Source organism: Podospora pseudocomata, chromosome 3 (genome assembly GCF_035222375.1).
Source record: "Podospora pseudocomata strain CBS 415.72m chromosome 3, whole genome shotgun sequence".
NCBI lineage: Eukaryota > Fungi > Ascomycota > Sordariomycetes > Sordariales > Podosporaceae > Podospora > Podospora pseudocomata.
This window is the reverse complement of record NC_085887.1, coordinates 2,209,671-2,226,973: the sequence shown is the minus strand read 5'-3', so window position 1 is coordinate 2,226,973 and position 17,303 is coordinate 2,209,671. Positions and strand designations below refer to the sequence as shown.

At 53.6% G+C, this 17,303-nt stretch overlaps 6 protein-coding genes across 6 annotated transcripts; 3 read left to right on the top strand and 3 right to left on the bottom strand.

Annotated features, from left to right (window-relative positions):
- Positions 1-39: 39 nt before the first annotated feature.
- Positions 40-5,719, bottom strand: QC762_306350 (uncharacterized protein). The gene is made up of 2 exons (XM_062888928.1): positions 3,437-5,719; positions 40-3,375 (listed from the first exon to the last, which is right to left on the bottom strand). Exons 1-2 carry the CDS (start codon positions 4,618-4,620, stop codon positions 1,596-1,598), a joined length of 2,964 nt encoding a protein of 987 aa, XP_062744858.1. The 5' UTR covers positions 4,621-5,719; the 3' UTR covers positions 40-1,595.
- Positions 51-1,136, top strand: QC762_306360 (uncharacterized protein; the record flags this gene model as incomplete). The annotated part of the gene is made up of 1 exon (XM_062888929.1): positions 51-1,136. The coding sequence occupies one exon, from the start codon at positions 51-53 to the stop codon at positions 1,134-1,136; it is 1,086 nt and encodes a 361-aa protein (XP_062744859.1).
- RDS2 (Transcription factor) lies at positions 5,560-8,546 on the top strand (the record flags this gene model as incomplete). The annotated part of the gene is made up of 7 exons (XM_062888927.1): positions 5,560-5,657; positions 5,731-6,461; positions 6,549-6,571; positions 7,067-7,409; positions 7,482-8,191; positions 8,251-8,444; positions 8,504-8,546. The coding sequence occupies exons 2-7, from the start codon at positions 6,278-6,280 to the stop codon at positions 8,544-8,546; spliced, it is 1,497 nt and encodes a 498-aa protein (XP_062744857.1). The 5' UTR covers positions 5,560-5,657; positions 5,731-6,277.
- A 450-nt stretch (positions 8,547-8,996) lies between these two features.
- On the top strand, positions 8,997-12,272 carry SPO22 (sporulation-specific protein 22; the record flags this gene model as incomplete). The annotated part of the gene is made up of 5 exons (XM_062888926.1): positions 8,997-10,571; positions 10,628-10,755; positions 10,839-11,221; positions 11,273-11,836; positions 11,893-12,272. The coding sequence occupies 5 exons, from the start codon at positions 8,997-8,999 to the stop codon at positions 12,270-12,272; spliced, it is 3,030 nt and encodes a 1,009-aa protein (XP_062744856.1).
- Positions 12,273-13,643: 1,371 nt separating this feature from the next.
- QC762_306320 (uncharacterized protein) lies at positions 13,644-14,695 on the bottom strand (the record flags this gene model as incomplete). Its single annotated transcript, XM_062888925.1, has 3 exons — positions 13,644-13,738; positions 13,799-13,876; positions 13,900-14,695. 3 exons carry the CDS (start codon positions 14,693-14,695, stop codon positions 13,644-13,646), a joined length of 969 nt encoding a protein of 322 aa, XP_062744855.1.
- A 487-nt stretch (positions 14,696-15,182) lies between these two features.
- On the bottom strand, positions 15,183-17,295 carry QC762_306310 (uncharacterized protein; the record flags this gene model as incomplete). The annotated part of the gene is made up of 3 exons (XM_062888924.1): positions 16,985-17,295; positions 16,155-16,931; positions 15,183-16,097 (listed from the first exon to the last, which is right to left on the bottom strand). The coding sequence occupies exons 1-3, from the start codon at positions 17,117-17,119 to the stop codon at positions 15,183-15,185; spliced, it is 1,827 nt and encodes a 608-aa protein (XP_062744854.1). The 5' UTR covers positions 17,120-17,295.
- Positions 17,296-17,303: the final 8 nt, after the last annotated feature.

The window sequence follows — 17,303 nt, the reverse complement described above, 5'->3', positions numbered from 1 at the left end:
CACTCTCCCATTATCCCCTTCTCTACTAACCCTCACAACCAATATTCAAAATGGGCACCCTCACCCTCCTCCTCTCCTCCCGCCTAGGCCGTGGCGTCCTCGCCCTGCCCCTCCTCTACCTCTCCTACTTTTGCAACAAGAGATTCGACCGCGACACCCTCGTCGAGCTCGTCCCGCCCATTTTGGAAAAGGGGTTCATCCCCCACCCCTCCGGCCCAGTCCCAGTTCTGGAGGGTATCTTCCCCTGGAAACCCGCCAACGACCTCTTCCGCCCCATAAGTGTAATCTTCGCGCCCAGCACCCTATCCATAGACCCCCTAGCCTGGCATCAAATGCTCTTCTTCCTCGTCGACCTCGGGCCAGTCTACCTCGTTTTACTGCTAGAGTCGTTCCGCGACGGCAACGCCTACACAGCAGCCTACCTAGCCACAGCATGGAACTTCGCCTCCCAGATCCTCGGCCTCGGTGTCCTTGCCCCGCTGTACTGCTGGCTGCACTTCACATTCTCCCCCAGCACCAGCATCCTCGCCCTCGAGCCCCGAAAAAGGCTCCTAAAAGAGGAATACATCCCCTTTTTGCTACCCCTTCTAGTGGCGCTGCATTACGCCTGGGTATACCACATGTTCTTCCCCCACAGTCTCGACCAAAGACACTACTACACCTGGCTGTGGCAGCCCGCCCCTATTTGGATCGGCCTCGCAAATACCATTCTTTCCAAAACAATCCCAACAGAATGGGTAAAGGGGAGTAAGTTGGTTGGGAAGGGGGCGTTGAGTTTGGTTGTTGCGGGGATCAGCATGGTGGTTTGGTGGTACGTGATACTCCACAGCGGATTCTCCCTCTGGGAGGTTTTTGTGCCGGTGACCATGGCGAAGAGGGAGTTTGTGATGAGCATGAGGGGGCTTTTGCAGTATGATTTGCTCTGTTCGTTTGGGGGCTTGTTGGTTTGGAGTTTGGGGTTGATGGTTGATGTGTGGGCTGCGGGGGCGGTTGAGTTGGGGGAGTTGATTAGAGGTTTGGCGGTTGTTGCTTTGGCTGGTGTGATGGGGGGCCCGGGAGTTGCGATGCTGGATGCGTGGTGGTGGAGGGAGAAGAGGTTGGGGAGGCTTGCTGGGGGAGAGCAGAAGGGAATGTAGACGGGCAGAAAGTGGTGAGGGTCAGGGCTGTGTCAACATCGAAAATGGGGGTCCCAGAACTGTGTTCATCTTTGAATACACACCTGATGGAGGGTGACTGCTCAAATTTGCGACTTGATGATAGTTAGCTATCGTATCTGTTACCAGTCAGGCATCCTGCCCCGAAACCGATGTTTCGTCAGAGAAAGGAGGGAGCAACTACAGTATATACACCACCTTCCGCACCCACCTTTTAACAGCTCCGAATACTCACTCTCGCCATATTGGCCCTCCGGTCCTTAGTGGGACGAGTATTGGAGCTGCTCCCAATCGAAGGATTGGGCCCAACAGCCTTCTCGATTCGATCTATATCCGGAGTAAGATCTTGCACGTCAAGATTTTCGTAACCGAGTCACCCCTCCCCAACATAAGAAACGAGAGGGTTGGCCGGTGAGCCTTTTGCCTTAGCTATTCCATAGCTTAAACAATCACAATCTTCTTCCACTCCCCCTTCATCAACCTCGCATACTCCTTCCTCTTCTCCATCAAAATCTTCACCGCCATAATCGTCAACTTCACCTCCATCTCCGCCTCCCCAAACACATCCCTCATCGTCCTCGTCTCCGCAAGATTAGCCTCATTCACACTCATCCCTTCCTCATCCCCAGGCTCCCTTGGTGTCTTAGCAGGCAACTCCTCCCCCCCAGCCAACATCGTCATCAGGTCTGTTCTCTTCCAATCCCCCCCGCGCCCATTTATCAAATCATTCAAAAAGCCCCTACCACGCTCCAGCTGGTCTTTTCTCATATCCAGCCACCAACTGTGGTACCCTAGCCTGATCATATACCACACCGGACACGGTATCCCATCCTTTGCCCATTCAGACTGCTCCTGCTCCCTCCCACCATCATCGTCAACGGCAAAACCCACGCGCTCATCCAAGTTTGCCGTCATTCTAAACACCATCTCCTTCATATTCTTCTCCGTCGAACAGGTATACAGCTGCCTGACACTCCGGCTCAACCAAACTTGTCCAGGTTCTCCATCCTCAACGTATGCTTCTCGACCTTTCTCCTTTTCAAACATCTTGACCCTCATTATTTTCAACTCTGCTGCCCTCCGCCCGTAATCATCACGTATGGCGCCCTCAACCGTATTCCCCAGCATCTTGGCTGCTTCCAAAAGGGACTCGATCGATTCCCAGAATAATTTCATCCGCTTGAGTGACTCCGCCAAGTCTTCCAAAAGCAACACAACTGGTGCCATCAGATCAACCCCCCTCAACGATGGCAACAGGATGACGATCGGCACTTCGCGTTGGATGAATTCGGTCCAGGTCGTCTCCGCGTGCGCCCCCAGAGCTTGCAACCTCGCAAGCTGCGACTCGGCACAGGTTCTCAATGTGGCATCTTGGAGTGCTGTCGAGTAAAGGTCACCCCACCGATCGAACACCATTCGATCCGTGCCAAAATGTTCCAAGAATCGTGGTCGGGTCAAAACCGATCTCTTCCAGGGCTCAAACTTGGGTGGTGGAAATTGGCGTTGTTTGTCCTTGCGTTTGGCATCCGATCCGATGGTATAGCCCTTCTCACTGATCGTGTAGCTGTCGGGGTTGTACATTTCTTCCTCAGCAGTTCCCTGAAACATGCACACGCCCGTCTGCACTCTGACATGACAGGTGCTGACGAAGGAAAAGATGCTGCTGTTGCCGGATTGTGACTGTCGAAGGATGACGGGTGCATTGATGCCATGCAGGAACCAGACAGACAAGCAAGACGTGTCATCTGATGGTCCCATCATGGCCATCACGAAGAGAGGTCCGCGGAAGCAAGTCATGCCGCCGTGAGGAGGTGGCAATGATGGTTGATCGGGTAAAACTTGGAGGGTAGGATGGGCCGGAACGCGTGAGTACTGGTCAGAGGGGAGATCTGTGATTTTCATCCCAGGCAGAAATAGAGAGCCAGTAGGACCGTGGATATCGATGCCGGCAAACATGACTTTGCTGACGTCGTCCATTAACCAAGGCTCACGGATGTGCTCGGTCCTGTAAGAAGAGATCTTGTGGGCGCTCATCAGACTGGCTCGAGTGTCAAAAGAGTGAAAGGCGCGTATTTGAGCCATGACGTCCCAGTTTCGGGAGAGGATAGCCCAGTCCGGCACCCATGAGGGCAGCCCTGGGCATTTGGCATAACCAGCAGCGTACTTGAGAAGATCGGCCTGCTTATGATTTTTCAGTACAAACGAAGCGAGGCCTGTGTATCTATTGTGTGATCAACATCAGCAACAGCAACAAATGTGCTCAACTGGATGCATGCACATACACCTGCTCAACGGTGAGCGTATAATCGGCCACCAGACCGTCGGCCGCTGCGCCAGTGATAACCCCAAGAAGAGAAAACACCTTATCCCGGGGGTCGTAGGTCTGTGAGGTCCAGCAGTCGGTAATCAGCTGAAAAAGGTGCTTGGAGGTCTTGTATTTTCGGGTTTCGAATTCCTTAATCCAGGGGAGAAACAGGCTCACATCGCTCTTCTCGTCATAGACGGGCCATACCCGCCATGATTCGCCATTGGCCACCAAGGCTGTTTTTGCAGAGGCGATTTCCTGTATAATCCAACTCCGAAAGAAGTAGGGGCGTTGCAGAATAGGTCCCAGGTCATCCCACTTTTGGCTCCAGTCCATTACTTTGGAAAAAACTGGGAGGTGTCTCGAGATCATGCTTCGTTCCGGTTTATCTTCACCGAGGTAAACAAGCACACGTTGAGCAGTGGCATAGATCATAGGCATGAGTTGAACTTGATGCGAGCGTTCAAGGTTGTCGAACTGGTTGATGCAAACGGTATCGACCCAGATGTAGCGTTCAGTGTTGGGAAGGCGGACATGACGAAGAGCAGCGTCGCAGTTTGTGGTGATTGGGAACACAGCCCATTCCCTCCCCAGATACAACTTCTTGGTCCGGCTAGCCTGGCCGTTGGCATCGGCCCATGTGTAGGACAGAGCTTCATACTCGGGAAAGTATTTGAGCTCTCGGGTTTCCAGCGTACCGTGCAAGGGTTCCGAGCCTTTTCCCTTACCGAGGCGAAGCAGACGAATGCTGTCATTGCCCGTCACTTCGTCCGAGGGAACCAGGCTTTGGTGATAGGTGCGACACTGTTGGGCTATGGTGGACGACGATGAATTGGATTCCAGATCCGACCCTATTTTTTCCTGTTGGACATCCAGTTGCAAGTCATCAGGTTTCTCGGTTAATAGCACGGACTGAAGCACATCTCCAAGATCGTTTCCGTCGCCGTCGGTAAGTTGGGTAGCATATTTCACTGAATGAGGCCACGAGAGCGACAGGCCAGATCGCTTCCCGGAGAGAATCGGAATGGCTGGTGGTGTTTCACTTGGTTCAAGGTCGTCGAGGGGGCCCATTGAGCCGCAACTCATACAGAACGGAATGCTTTCAGCCAAGCTCACATCGGGTCTGCTGCATGATGCTTCGTGCCATGACGAGGAAGCCATCGCGGCTGCAAACCTTCATTGGAAGGTGTAGTCGACGTCCCGAAACTGAGCTGAGTCAAACTCGAGACCTCTGTCTGAGGCTCATGCGCATGTTTGAGTTTTGTCTTGGTAGGTTTGAGGATAGGCAGACAGTTGAATGTCAGCGATGCCTGCCTTGGCTGGCTGATCCAACAACAGCTGGTTGGTGAGCAAATCACAGCCATCGCCTCCAACGTGTGTGCCCCGCATATCGAAGGATCGATCAACTCGCCTTTGGTCCTCATCTGAAGATGGGAAGCCTAGAATATGAATCTAGGTCCTGACCGCCAGAACAGTCCCGTCTGGATGGCTGTCGTGCAACGCAGGCACCGAGTGGCGTATCTGTTGCACACCCATCGCGATCCCTTGATGCATCTCGATTCCCAGCATACGGACTGCCTATGTCGGCCAAAGGGGCCAAGCATCCCGTGACAAGAGCAGCCGTCGAAGCTACTCATATGACAGGTTTTCATTGGACTTGAGCAATGCCCTTCCTGTGGGCGTGCAGAATGCCAAGTATAAAGTGTCGGAAGGCGGACATCAGTGAGTAAAACAATGATCCGAGTTCCTGTCAGTGAGTGTGTATGATTAGGTAGGCCATTAGGTAAACAAGCAGCAAGAAAAACATTCCGATCCCCGCAATGTCAGATGCTGATTCATTCAAAGGGAGGGAAACCCGAGAAGAAGGTTTCGTCATGTGAAAGTTTGAGACACTCTTTCCGCCCTCTGGTAGAGCCGGATAGGGAAAGAACACACACGACTCGGTGAGAGTTGGGGTAGGTACCCGGTGGGAAAGGGGAAGGAAGGTACGGCCAGGAACCGGCAAAAGGACGGGAACCGGGAAGGTACGGGCTACGATGGTAGTAATAACTATAATGGTGGAATTATAGACATGAAAAACCATCTTGAATCTCCATCCAATTGTTGAGCACAGAATCGAGATGACTGTCAAAATGCGACAAAGGATGAACTGGATCCAGTTAGCAGCCCGTGCGACATGCCGTCAGTGGGTTCATGCTGTAAGTGATCCATGACCGGCGCTAAGCCCACCTGGAGTCCCCTGTAAACTTTACCCCTCGGCTCACACTTCAGCCCCTCTTGAGCCCCGGTCGCCGCGCCCGGGTCCCGCTCTGGGCGGCAGAGAGGACCCATTGAGCACGCTGCTGCTGGCAGGTGCCGCGGGTGGAGAGGATTTCTTTTAGGAACGACGGCGACTACCTTCCCATACATACAACTTTTACTCCGTACACCTCCCGGCAATGCTTCCAACCTCAAGCTGCCCGGAGAAACGACCCCGTGGCCACCAGCTTCAATAACACCAAATCACGGATACTGCCCCGCCAACGCGCGCACCCTTCTGGCCGAGGTGTCGAGTCAACAAAGCCGAACGACTGCTTCGCGAACCGAACGACACACGAGCCGCGGCCGACGCAGAGAGCGCAAAAAAACAGGGGAACCCAGACCGAGAGAGAAGCACGACGACCGCCAGGACACCGCCAGCAGCAGCAGAATAGCGTCGGAACTGGCATTGAATGGTCGCGACTTGCTGCGAGAAGCCGCCGGCCCTGCTTAAATGAGCAACGAACTCGAAGCCCGTTGCGTAACCACGAGACCCAATGGGAGAAGAGTCCACTAGACAATGACGGCAACCGAAGCCATGGAGAGGATCGCCGGGAATGAGACCAAGGACATCAAGTCCGAGAGCAACACCAAGCCCAAGGATCACCATGCGCCTTCTACCGACGACCAACAGCAACACAACCAACACAACCACCACACCACCCACCACCAGACCCCCAAGAAGCGCCGCAAGGTCAGTCATGGTAAGTCTTGTCGAACCACCCCTCCGGCTCCACGATGGCTTCGGTCCCCCGGGAATGGCGTTTGTATGCTGACACCATTTGTTACAGCCTGCCTCTACTGCCGTCGATCTGTAAGTCATTTATCCCAGTGCGCCGGACACCACACCCCTGTCTCCAGCCACCTCTGGTTTTTTTTTTTTTTTTTTTTTCTTTTTTTCCTTTGTTTCTTGATCTAAGTGAAGCTGGCTGCTGGCTGGGCAGCTGCCCCCCACGGAGAGCTTCCGTGGAGGAGAAGCGCCCCTGCAGCAGCGTGCTCGCATACACGACCTCACCTCTCATACCCACTATTCACAATGAGCACTACACACCATATACTGTATACGCATACATCATGCATGTATCGAGTTGTTACAGTGGCTAACCAGGGATGATTCCACCCTCATCTACATACAGCACATGACGTGTGATCTTGTACGTACACTTATCCCCCTTCCGCCTGGTCGACGTCCCGTCCCCAGTCTTCCCGTCTGCTGCTTGCTGGCGGCCGGGATGAGACAGGACAGGGGCGGCGAACCATTGGCCCCAGCGCTTAAGCAGTTATTGACCCCAGGCCGTGCTGTGAATAGGCGAGACCATGTACGAGATGTGTTAAGCGGAATATCGGGCACCTGTGCCATGATGAGCCCCGTGATCAGGGGTCCAACAAGTCCAAGAGTGTCGTCGCCCCGTCTACTACGCACGGGTCTGCGTCTCAGTCAGACCTGGGCCGCGGCAACATGAACCAGACAGCGGCAGACGCCTTGAGACTGGCCTCGTTCGATGGGAGCTTGAGCTCCGGGACAGGATCAGCCGCCAGTGCCGCCTTCGATGCTGCTGCTGCGCTAGGCCAGAGTAATCAGCTACAGCTCGTGCAACCCACGGCGGTGTCCGGCCTCCAAGGCAGCACGCTGGGTAGCAGTATGAACCAATGTAGGTGCCTGAAAATCCCCTTCTCCCCCCAGTCCGTTCCTTACGCCAGGAGCTGAAAACCTTCCCTCCCAGTCGGCGGTTTCCCTGACTCCTGGTTAGCCTCCCAAAGCCATTATCACGACATGCACAACTATCACCCCAGCTTTGTAGTTCCCCATGAGGTGTCGAGTGAGTTCGACGTCCTGAACAACTACCTGCGAGCCAACATATTCGAGGACCCCGTGGCTGCGCCCGATGGTCAAAACCAAGGCCGCCCAATCCCGGGGTTTCCCAGTAGCAGCTCCATGCCGCCCCCGGCCACGGCTCCGGGGGCCTCTCTGCCCACGGCCAATTCGGAACAATCAGCTGCGGTTTCCAAGGACAAGACCCGAGAATATTATCTCCAGGCAGCCGATCCCAGCGGTAATGCCGACGCGGATGACCGCATGCTCCAGGTTCTCACGGCCAAAGTCGAGGCTGGACTCCTCCAACCGTTTAACTATATCAAAGGCTACCAGAGTCTTCAAACATATCTCAATGAGCACGTCAGCCCGGGGTCGAGACAAAAGATCCTCCGACAACTCGATCGTTTCCGGCCAAAGTTTCGCGAAAAGATGCAGGGGCGGGACCACATGTTTCTGACCATCAACGAGATGCAGATAGAGAGTTCCCTGATGGAGTACGACCGCGTCTTCGCCAGCATGGCGGTCCCGGCATGCTGCTGGCGTCGAACAGGGGAGATTTTCAGGGGTAACAAGGAGATGGCCGAGCTCATCGACGTGCCAGTGGAGGATCTCAGAAATGTAGGTGTTGGGTCGACCAAAAGGGGGCATGCATGGCTGGGTTGCTGATCCCGTCACAGGGCAAGACTAAACTTCACGAGATCCTGACCGAGGAGTCGGTTGTGCGGTATTGGGAAGAGTTTGGAACCATTGCCTTCGATCCGCTCCACGACACCCTTTTGACAGCCTGCACACTCAAGAGCCCCAATAAATCGTCGAAAAAGGTGGTGAACTGCTGCTTTTCTTTCAGGATAAAAAAGGACAACGCCCAAGTGTATGTGGTGGACATTCTCTTTTCTTTGTTGTCGTTTCAGTCTTGCTGACACTCCCCAGGCCGGGCTTGATCATTGGAAACTTCATCCCCCACGACCCTTAAATGTGGGATCAAATCGTCGTTTATTATAACATACCCGCCCGACAGGGCAAGCATCAGGACGTTTCGTAGAACAGGGAGCATAATAAGATGCGGTGGGAGCATCGACAAAACAAAGACTATCCACACACGTGGATGTTTAGAGTCAGCTTGTAAAAAGGAAAAATAATCAGGAAAACAACAAGAGTTGGATTGGAAGACGACATTGATTGATGGCTGGAGTTGACGGTTTGGAAAGGGATAGGGTTGATGGTTGACATCAGGAAGGTGCTGGTGGATAGGTGGCACCTTCCGTTCTCCTTAATCGCGCCTTCCACTGGATGGTTAGGTGAGGGCGGCCATTTGTCATAAGCTAGTCCACGTGCCTATCAGGCAGAGTCAAATTCAGCGTTTTCTGCCTCTCCTTCTGTCGCTGTGCCGACTTAGTTGCGATGCCTCTGGTATCTATACACGATGCCGCCCCTTCGATCGACCATCTCCAGCCACGATAGGAGGCTCCCTTCTAAACCACTCCCGCCGACCAGGGGGGTCTCAGCGACAGGAGTAGGGACTGGTGTCCGCCCGAGGCTGTCACCTCCGCCCTTCTCGTCACCTCCTCCTCGATCGCTTGTACCTCCTCGACGGCCGACAGGACAAACGCACATGCTAACGACAGAAGCACCCGCTCCTACCCAGTCCAAGACCGAGAGGCGGATTACCCCCTGTGTCGAGTTTGCCAACAGACTGTTGAACCTGCTGTCTGTGCCGAATGATATACCTGCCGCGGAAGAGCTTACTGAGGAGATTACTGAACATATTGACAAGCTTCATTTGCTTTGCCAACGGCCTCAGCCCTCCTCCTCTGCGCAGCATCATCAGCAGCAGCACTCGCCCGAAGAAATTGACATTGATGGTGTTGGTGTCAAGTTGTGGAATTTATGCACGAGATTATGGCGGGACTGCAACGACCCGATCAACCCACCTGAGGCCCCCAATACTCGGCTGAGGAAACTTGCGCTCTATGGCAAGGCGCTGGGGTTTTGGCTGGTGGTGTTTGCCCGCTCGGCCAGGAACAAGAGGAAGAGGAGGAGTGATCTGGTGGATGTGATCAAACTCGGTTTGAAGATAACAAGGGACTTGGTGGGAACGAAGGAGACGAAACTGTCGGGGAATGCGCTGCAGATTGTGGCCGATCACAAAACTCATTTGCAAGATTTGGGACGGGAAGGCTGGATGGAGGAAGAGGTTAGTGAGGTGAATTGTTTGGAGGTGGAGTACTTCATCTGGAGGACGGCGCTGGCGTGGGTGGAGGGGAGGTTGGATGTTGCCGAGCATATGTACAGCAGTGCTGAGCGCCTGAGGGGGTTTCTCACGAGGGATTATACCGAGAGGTTGGCGGATGTGCTGTATGAGATTGGGAAGAGTCTGAGCGGGAAGGAGGACTATAAGATCGCAGTCAAGTGGTTGGAGAGGGCGAATGAGGTGGTGAATAGTGTGGGTGTTGAGCAGCTTACGAGGGAGGGGGTGGAGCTGAGGTTGGCGATTTTGCAGGCGTTGATTACTGCGTTGCTGGGGACGGGAACGGAGGAGAATTATGGGAAGGCGAAGAATTATGTTGATTTTGTGGAGGTGGAGATGGGGAATAAGATGGTGGTTTGTTTGTTGAAGTTGGAGGTGATGTATAAGACGCCTAATGCGGAGGTGTTTGATGAGGAGGGGTATGCGGATGTGTTGAGGCATATGATTAGGAACTTTGATGGGAAGAAGGGGATGGGGTCGGGGGCGGAGTTCAAGTTGGTTGTGCATCATGTGAGGAGGTTGCATGATAAGGCTCCTGGGGCGGGGTGTGCGGTGATGGATGATTTTATTTTGGTGTTGAGGACATTGGGGGGAACTGGTGGGCAAGAGTTTATGGAGAAGGCGTTGGTGACGAGGATGTGGATGATGACGCAGCAGAGGGATTCGATGGAGACGGTGAGGAGGTTGGGCGAGTTGTTTGGGAATGTTGCGAGGGCTGTGAGCGCTGAGGCGGCGGTTGCTGCGCAGGCGGTGAGTTTTCTTTGGGTGGAAGGGCAGAAGAGAGAATGCTGATGATGATGGTGTAGCTGTTGTGGAAGAAGTTGGAGTTGTCGTATACTCAGGGGGAATACGCGCTTGCCGAGGCTTGGTGTCAGTTGGCGTTGGCGCCCATCTTTGAGAAGGGCGGTCCTGGGAATAACGCAAAGCTGGAAAGGTAATTCAAAGCCATCCCGATGTTGAATTTAAGGACTGACGTCAAGAAAGAAAGCTTCTCCTCTGTGCTCTGGCCCGTAACAGCATGGAAACGGCAACAAGAGTCATCAACGACATGTCGGCTACGAGCTGGAAGGAGCCCATGACCGCATATCTTGCCTTCAAAGTCGCCATACGGACTGAAGACCGAGTATTGGCTGGAAAATGTCTCGAAACTATCAGTCAGATACCTGAACATGTCGACTTTCTGGGGGCTTGTATTGCAGAGTCCCAGAAGGCTGGGGACGTCATCTGTGCTATTGCCGCTCTCAAGAAGCTGCAGGATCGATATGAGTACAAGGAGCCGAATCCGATACATTTGCCGGCGTTGTTCAGGTGTACCATTCGACTATTGAACATGCTCGTTGATAGGGCAGACGCTGGTGAAAACGGGGTTGTTGAAGACCTTTGCGATATGTTTGATGCTGGTGAGCTACCCCTGAATGCCCATACTGGCAGCCCCCTGACCGATCAAACAGTCGTTGTCGCCCTCGAAAAGCAGAAGAAAGAGAATCCAAGACGTAAGCTGTTTACGGTTGACGAACTCGAGTGGTTCAGCCGCAACTCTTATAACCTCGCTCTGAAGAACACAACAACGTGGGACCTACGGTACATAGTCAGAATGCTCACCTCTTGCGTTCATATCACCGGCCACTTTCCGCCTGACATGGGAGGGTCTCAGCTTGTTGAGATGGGTTTGAAGATGCTCTTTTCCCAGTTCATCATTTCCTCGGCGTTGGTCTCCCAAGCAAGGGCGGAAGACAATGTCACGAAGCAACTAGAATATTACACCGCCATGCGAGAACATGTTTTGGCATTCGATACCGACCTTCCAGAGCTTTTGCCACGGCTAGACGAACACTCGAGGGATGACATGCTAAGGAAACACGCCACGCTGCTGACGTTTGACTTTGAAGCCGCGGTAGTGCTGGAAGCGTGGGATGATTTGGGTGGGATTGTGCAAAGAGCAGTCGGCTGCAAAAGTGTGACGGCTTTTCAGGCTATGGCGGATAGTTTGCTCCGAGCGAGAGCTCCAGGACAAGGTAACCCCCCTGCCCCCCTTTTGTTACCCAAACAAGCTAACTAACACCCCAAGCAGTTCTGTACTCAACCATGCGAAAACTTGTCAATGAGATTTGGGCGCTCGAGGCGTTTGACGCGGTGAAATTGGCAAAGTATACGAGGTGTTTGTTCCAGGCTACGTTGCCGGTGGATGACGGGTTGGCGATGAGGCTGCTGGAAGAGGCGTGCGGGAAGGCGAGGGAGTTAAGGGAGAGCGAGGCTGGCTGGCCGGAGGAGGAGCTGGAGTGGATGGCTGCTACGGCGTTTAATCACGGGATTGATTGTTTCGCTGCTGGGGAGAGGGAGAGGGCGAGGGGGTGGGGGGAGGGGGCGGTGAAGCTGGCGGGGTTTTGTAGGGATGGGGGTGGTTTGGAGGGGGTTTTGAGGGGGAAGTTGGGGAGGTTGGATTTGGGCTAGGGGATGGCGTGGTTGTGGTGAGGGATATGAGCTATGTGTTATGGGGTGTCTTGGTGCCGTTTAGACGGGATTAGTTGTGTGGTGGGAGAGGTGTGAGTTTGGGATTGCTTAGCTGTTTTATAGTTGCTTTTGCATGGCCTTTTTTTTTTACCTTGCATGAAAAACAGCCAACAGGCCTTTAAAGATAGTTGATAGGCCCCGAAAGAAAGTCGACAGATCTCGAAAGCTGGTCAACAGGCCTCGAGATAATTTCAACCCCTCTGATCCATCTTTTTCCACCCTTAAACCCCCAAAAAGCCCGCTCCTTCCTTTGTTGATCACCTATAATAGGCCGCCCATCACCTCACAGAACCGAACGCACAGCCCTAGTAGTAGAGGCATCATCTACCGCTTGCTTCCCTACCCATGGGGGGGAATACGGTGGCGGCGGCGGCGGTTCACGTATCACACTCCCCTCCTGCTCCTCCTCCTTCCCACTCTCATGATTGTTGACACCGTCCCTCCCATCTCCACTCAATTCTGCCCTCTCTCGTCCCGATGAGAGTCTTCCCGCCATGGCACCAACCTCCATTCCAGCCCGGAGCAGCTCCCCTCTTTTTGTTCTCTCCTCCTGCCCTTCCCAAAGTTGGTCTTGCTTTTCTAGATGGAGTTGTTTGGCGCGCTCCTCTTGTCGTTTTGTGACCAGGGGGGTCCAGGTTTGGAGTTGGTGGGGTTGTTGTTGTTGTTTGTGGGTGTGCTTGCGGGCGCGGATGTTGATGTGTAGAGCGGCGAGGAAGGTGATTATTATGACGAGGGAGGAGATGACTATGAAGGAGATTGCGGCGGGGGGGTTGGAAGAGGGGAGGGGGGTTGTGGTTGGGGTGGAGGTGCGATTGTTCGAGTTGAGGGTGTCTGGGAAGGGGTTGGTGGGGGGGACAATGAGGTTGGCTGGGGAGCGGTGCGTGATGGTGGTGAGGGTGGTGGGTAGATGTAGGGCTGGCATTTTTGCTGCGGGGTGGGTGTTGTGATTGGTGATGGTTTGATGAGTGGGTTGTGGTGGTGGTGGTGGATGGTTGATGGTTGATGGGGGTGATGGTTTGATGGTGTCACCAGATCTGTCTTTTTTTTATGCACGGAAGAGAAAAGGATTCAAACTCGAGGGCTGCACTTGGAGGGCAAGATATAGCTACCGAGTGTGTAAACTTTACTTTGATGGCGTTGCCCTTTACCTTTTCAACCCATGGCACGCCCCTTTGCGCGATAACCTTTTCTACCTCTCTCAGATACTGTCCGCGGTGGTAGCAAGTAACATGTATCATCAAGTTCAAGGCAACAGTATAGTATCCTGAACCACGCTTCAGCCACAGAACCTAGATAAGGTATCCAGCACGCTCAAACACACCTCACAATTCTACCCCTCCTCACTCCCACCCCTCTTCCTCCCCCCCCTTTAGACCTCTGCCCTCCTCCTCCTCCTCCTCCTCCTCCTCCTCCTCCTCCTCCTCCTCCTCCTCCTCCTCCTCCTCCTCCTCCTCCTCCTCCCCCTCCCCCCTCTTCCCTCTTCACGGGTGTCACATCCCTAACCATCCCCCACTGCCCAATAACCCTCCCATTCCTCCCCCTCCCTCCACCCTATCCATCCCCCCTCCAAAAAACTCCTTCCTCCTCCTTGCCTTTTCCACCACAACCCCAAAGTCGTCCATCACGGGATAAACCTTCTCCGCCTTCCCTCCCTTCATAACCCGCTCAATAATCGTCTCATTTAAATAAGCCAGCATCTCCTCGTAGTTGAAAACTTCCGAGATGGGCAACAGAAACGAGCTCAGAAAGCGGTAGGAGTGATATGGTTGGTTGACGTATGATTTTATCATTTGGCAGCGGTTACATTGGCCGGTGGACGACAAAGACGACGAAGAATTGCACACCGGGCAGTGAGACGTGAAATTGGTTGTGACCTCTTGACGGAGGGGGTCCATAACAGGGGAGGGTTTACTTGGGGACGGTGGCTCGGGTCGTGAGAGTGAGAGTAACTGTTGTGATGATGGCGGTGTGGGTTGGGTGGAAGCTGTTGGGGTTTGAAACTGATGCTGCTGCTGCTGCTGCTGCTGGGGGCCGGAAGAGGCAAGTGATGTCTCAGAGTAAAGCTGCTGATTCGGAGGGTTGAAATGTCCTCTTATCTTCATTTTGGGCGGGGACATGGATTGGTCTTGAGTTGCTGCTGGAAATGATGACTTCTCTGCCTGTCCGAATGAATATGGCGGCGGCGGGCCTTGAGGGTGGTGGTGGTGGCGATGGGATGCGACGGAAGGGCCTGTTCTGCTTGTCGCGTCGCTTCCCCCGCCTGCTTCGGAGGGTATGGCGTTGAGCCATGAGGGGATTCGGCGTGTGCCGGTTGTGCGGTAGTGGGAGTGCGAGTTTTCGTTGTTGTCGTTTGGGTTTTCCATTTTGGATGATGTCGAAAAGTCAGAAGCGGTCGGAGTGAGGTTCACGATGTTCAAGACAACAACTTGAATAGGGGGTTCCGATCTATGTCGTCACTGACGTGAGATAGTGCCAGCAAAATCCTGTGCCGTGTGACGGCCCTAATTGGTAAGAGAACCGGATCTTGGACTGAGAGTGGCAACTTGACTGGGTCCGAAAGCTCTCAACGCGAAAGCCTGCAAAACCAATTGACAACACCATGGAAATTGTTTAAACCGATGAAATTGGGGCTGGCGACACCTAATACTTACATGATCGCCTGATCGGGTTAGGTTGCCCTGACAACCTGCTGGGCATGACTCTTCAACCAACATGAAAGGGGTATACATATTTCTAAACAGAAAATCCCGCCGTATCCTGACCCTACCCATCCAACCATCCCAGTATCCTAGTCATTCATGTACACGTTATTGTGTGAATCAATCACAACCATTTTTATCTGTCATCTTCCTATTTCTTGTTTGATGCCGGTGTTCTGTTCCGCAATCTTCCAAGCCATGTCGACTGTGGCTTTTCTTCCTTCGGACTCTCGTGCTCGAGACTGAAACTGCCCGAAAACATGCCGGTCAGTTCGTTTCTCGGGTCATCCGGACCTGGCTGCGCAAAGAAGGTTGCTGGAGCAAATTCTGGCGCGGGCTCATAGTGCCGACTGTTAGTCAACTGCTTCTGGGGCGTCCCAGTGCCCCGGAACTGGATTTCTTGACCTTGCACCGGGCTTGGTCTCAGTCTTGGTTGGTTCGGAGGGTTAAATGCTCTCTGCGCAGGCGTTACTGGAGCCGGCGGGACTTTGTACCAGAACGGACCCTTCTTGGGTTCTACTGGGGCAGCCCCAAACGGCTGAGCCTTGCGTTGGCCCTGAGTGCTGAAAGCGCGATGCGAGGAGACCTGCTGTTGCGGTGGCGCTGGCTCCCACTCCATTTCTGCAGAATAATTGACCTGTCTTTGAGGGGGGTCCTGAAAAAAGGACGGTGAGACAAGATTCATCGAGTCAAGCTCCTGAATGCTGGTAAGAGAGTTGGTAAGCTGCTGGGCTTCCAGGGTATGTGTAAAGCCCATTCGTGGTGCACGCGGCTCATCCCTCGCGCGTCTGAGGGGTGACAAATCATAGACAGTAGATGCTGCTGTGCTTGGTCGTTTTGGTTCTGGAGGGGAGCTCTCAATATGCTCCAGCTCATCCAACAGATCTCCCAGAGACTTTATGGTGTCCTTCTTTGCACTGGAGGCTCTGGGTTTGGCTCCGGAAGAGGCAGGCGTCTTCTTCGCGACTGGTCTCCCCCGTAATGAGGACTGGTTTGATTGTTTCGCGGTTGGTTTGATTACAGGCAAAGGCTTGAGGCCGACCGATTGCCATGAAATCAAAAATAGCTGCTTGCTGATTAGTATCTGATCTTGGACATGAATAGATGGATGGATAGCACATACTATGGTGGCAGCAGTCGCGCCGATGATTTGCAAATTGGTTTGGAAGGGCAACTTCCGCAAAGCAGCATTTGCAGACCCTGGAGCAACACGTAGATATATACGCGAGAAGACGGCAATAAACTGAATCAAGTACCAGCGAAATAGCCCGGTAACCTGCCTGCTGTTTCCAGCTATCATATCCAACAACCGTGGATTCCACCACATCCCCAAAACTGTGGCTCCAATGCTCCATTTCAGCAATGTGTCTGACAATGGCAGCCAAGAGGAATATGGGATCTGGTTGGTGTTTGTGGTAGAGAGCAAACTATGCCACACAAGTTGTAACACAAAGCCCGACACCCACAGCAATCTCCCAATGCCGTTCAGTATCTTTATAGGCATCCTCGACTGGATGTAAATCTTGCGCCGAATGTTGGAATTGCGGTCCATCATGCGCCGAAGGGTATCGGTCTTGGCTGTGTAGGCCGCCTGGTCTAGACGCTGCCGGACTTTGGGCTCACACTCGGCACACATCTGGGGATAGATGCGCTCTTGGGTAATGCGAAACTCATCAAACCGGCTCTCTCGCTCCCCGTTGTCTGAATCATCGGACTCGTCGGAATCGGGAAGATATTGGGCAAGACTGGCACTCAAAAGACGTTGGTTGTTTAAGCACGTCTTGCAAAAGACTGAGTTGGCCGGGCTTGCTGGAGGGGACCCAGGGCGTGGGACAGCGTATCGAGGTGCGGGCGTCGAAGTATTAGTTCGTGCCACTGGAGGGTCGACCGGCTCGCCATTCTAGCGTCATGTCAGTATAGAGGGGGACTTTGACAGGAATGATAGAACTCTACCCTATCGCGATAGTTGTCGGCATCGCAAGAGAGACACCGGAAGTGTGTTGTACTGCCATCGTTGCGCAGTTTGGTGGTGTGGCCACAGTAAAAGCACGACAGGTATTGCGGTCCAAATAGGCGTCGCGGCGGCATGGTTATTTGATGTTTGGTTGAATCGGCATATCGAGACGCGATTGACCAAAGGAAGCGACAGAAGCAATGTGATCGTGGGGCAGTTCCAAAAGGTGTTTCCAGGAAAGCTAAAGAGGAAGGGAGCTTGCGCGGCGATTCTGCCGGGCGGTCGTGTTTTCCAGCAGCACTCAAATGCGCGGTCGAC

Coding starts and splice junctions, on each gene's coding strand:
- QC762_306350 (XM_062888928.1), bottom strand. CDS start 4,620: ATGGCTTCCTCGTCATGGCACGAAGCATCATGCAGCAGACCCGATGTG. Junction 3,376..3,436: donor ACGCTCACCGTTGAGCAGGT/GTATGTGCATGC, acceptor ATCACACAATAG/ATACACAGGCCTCGCTTCGT.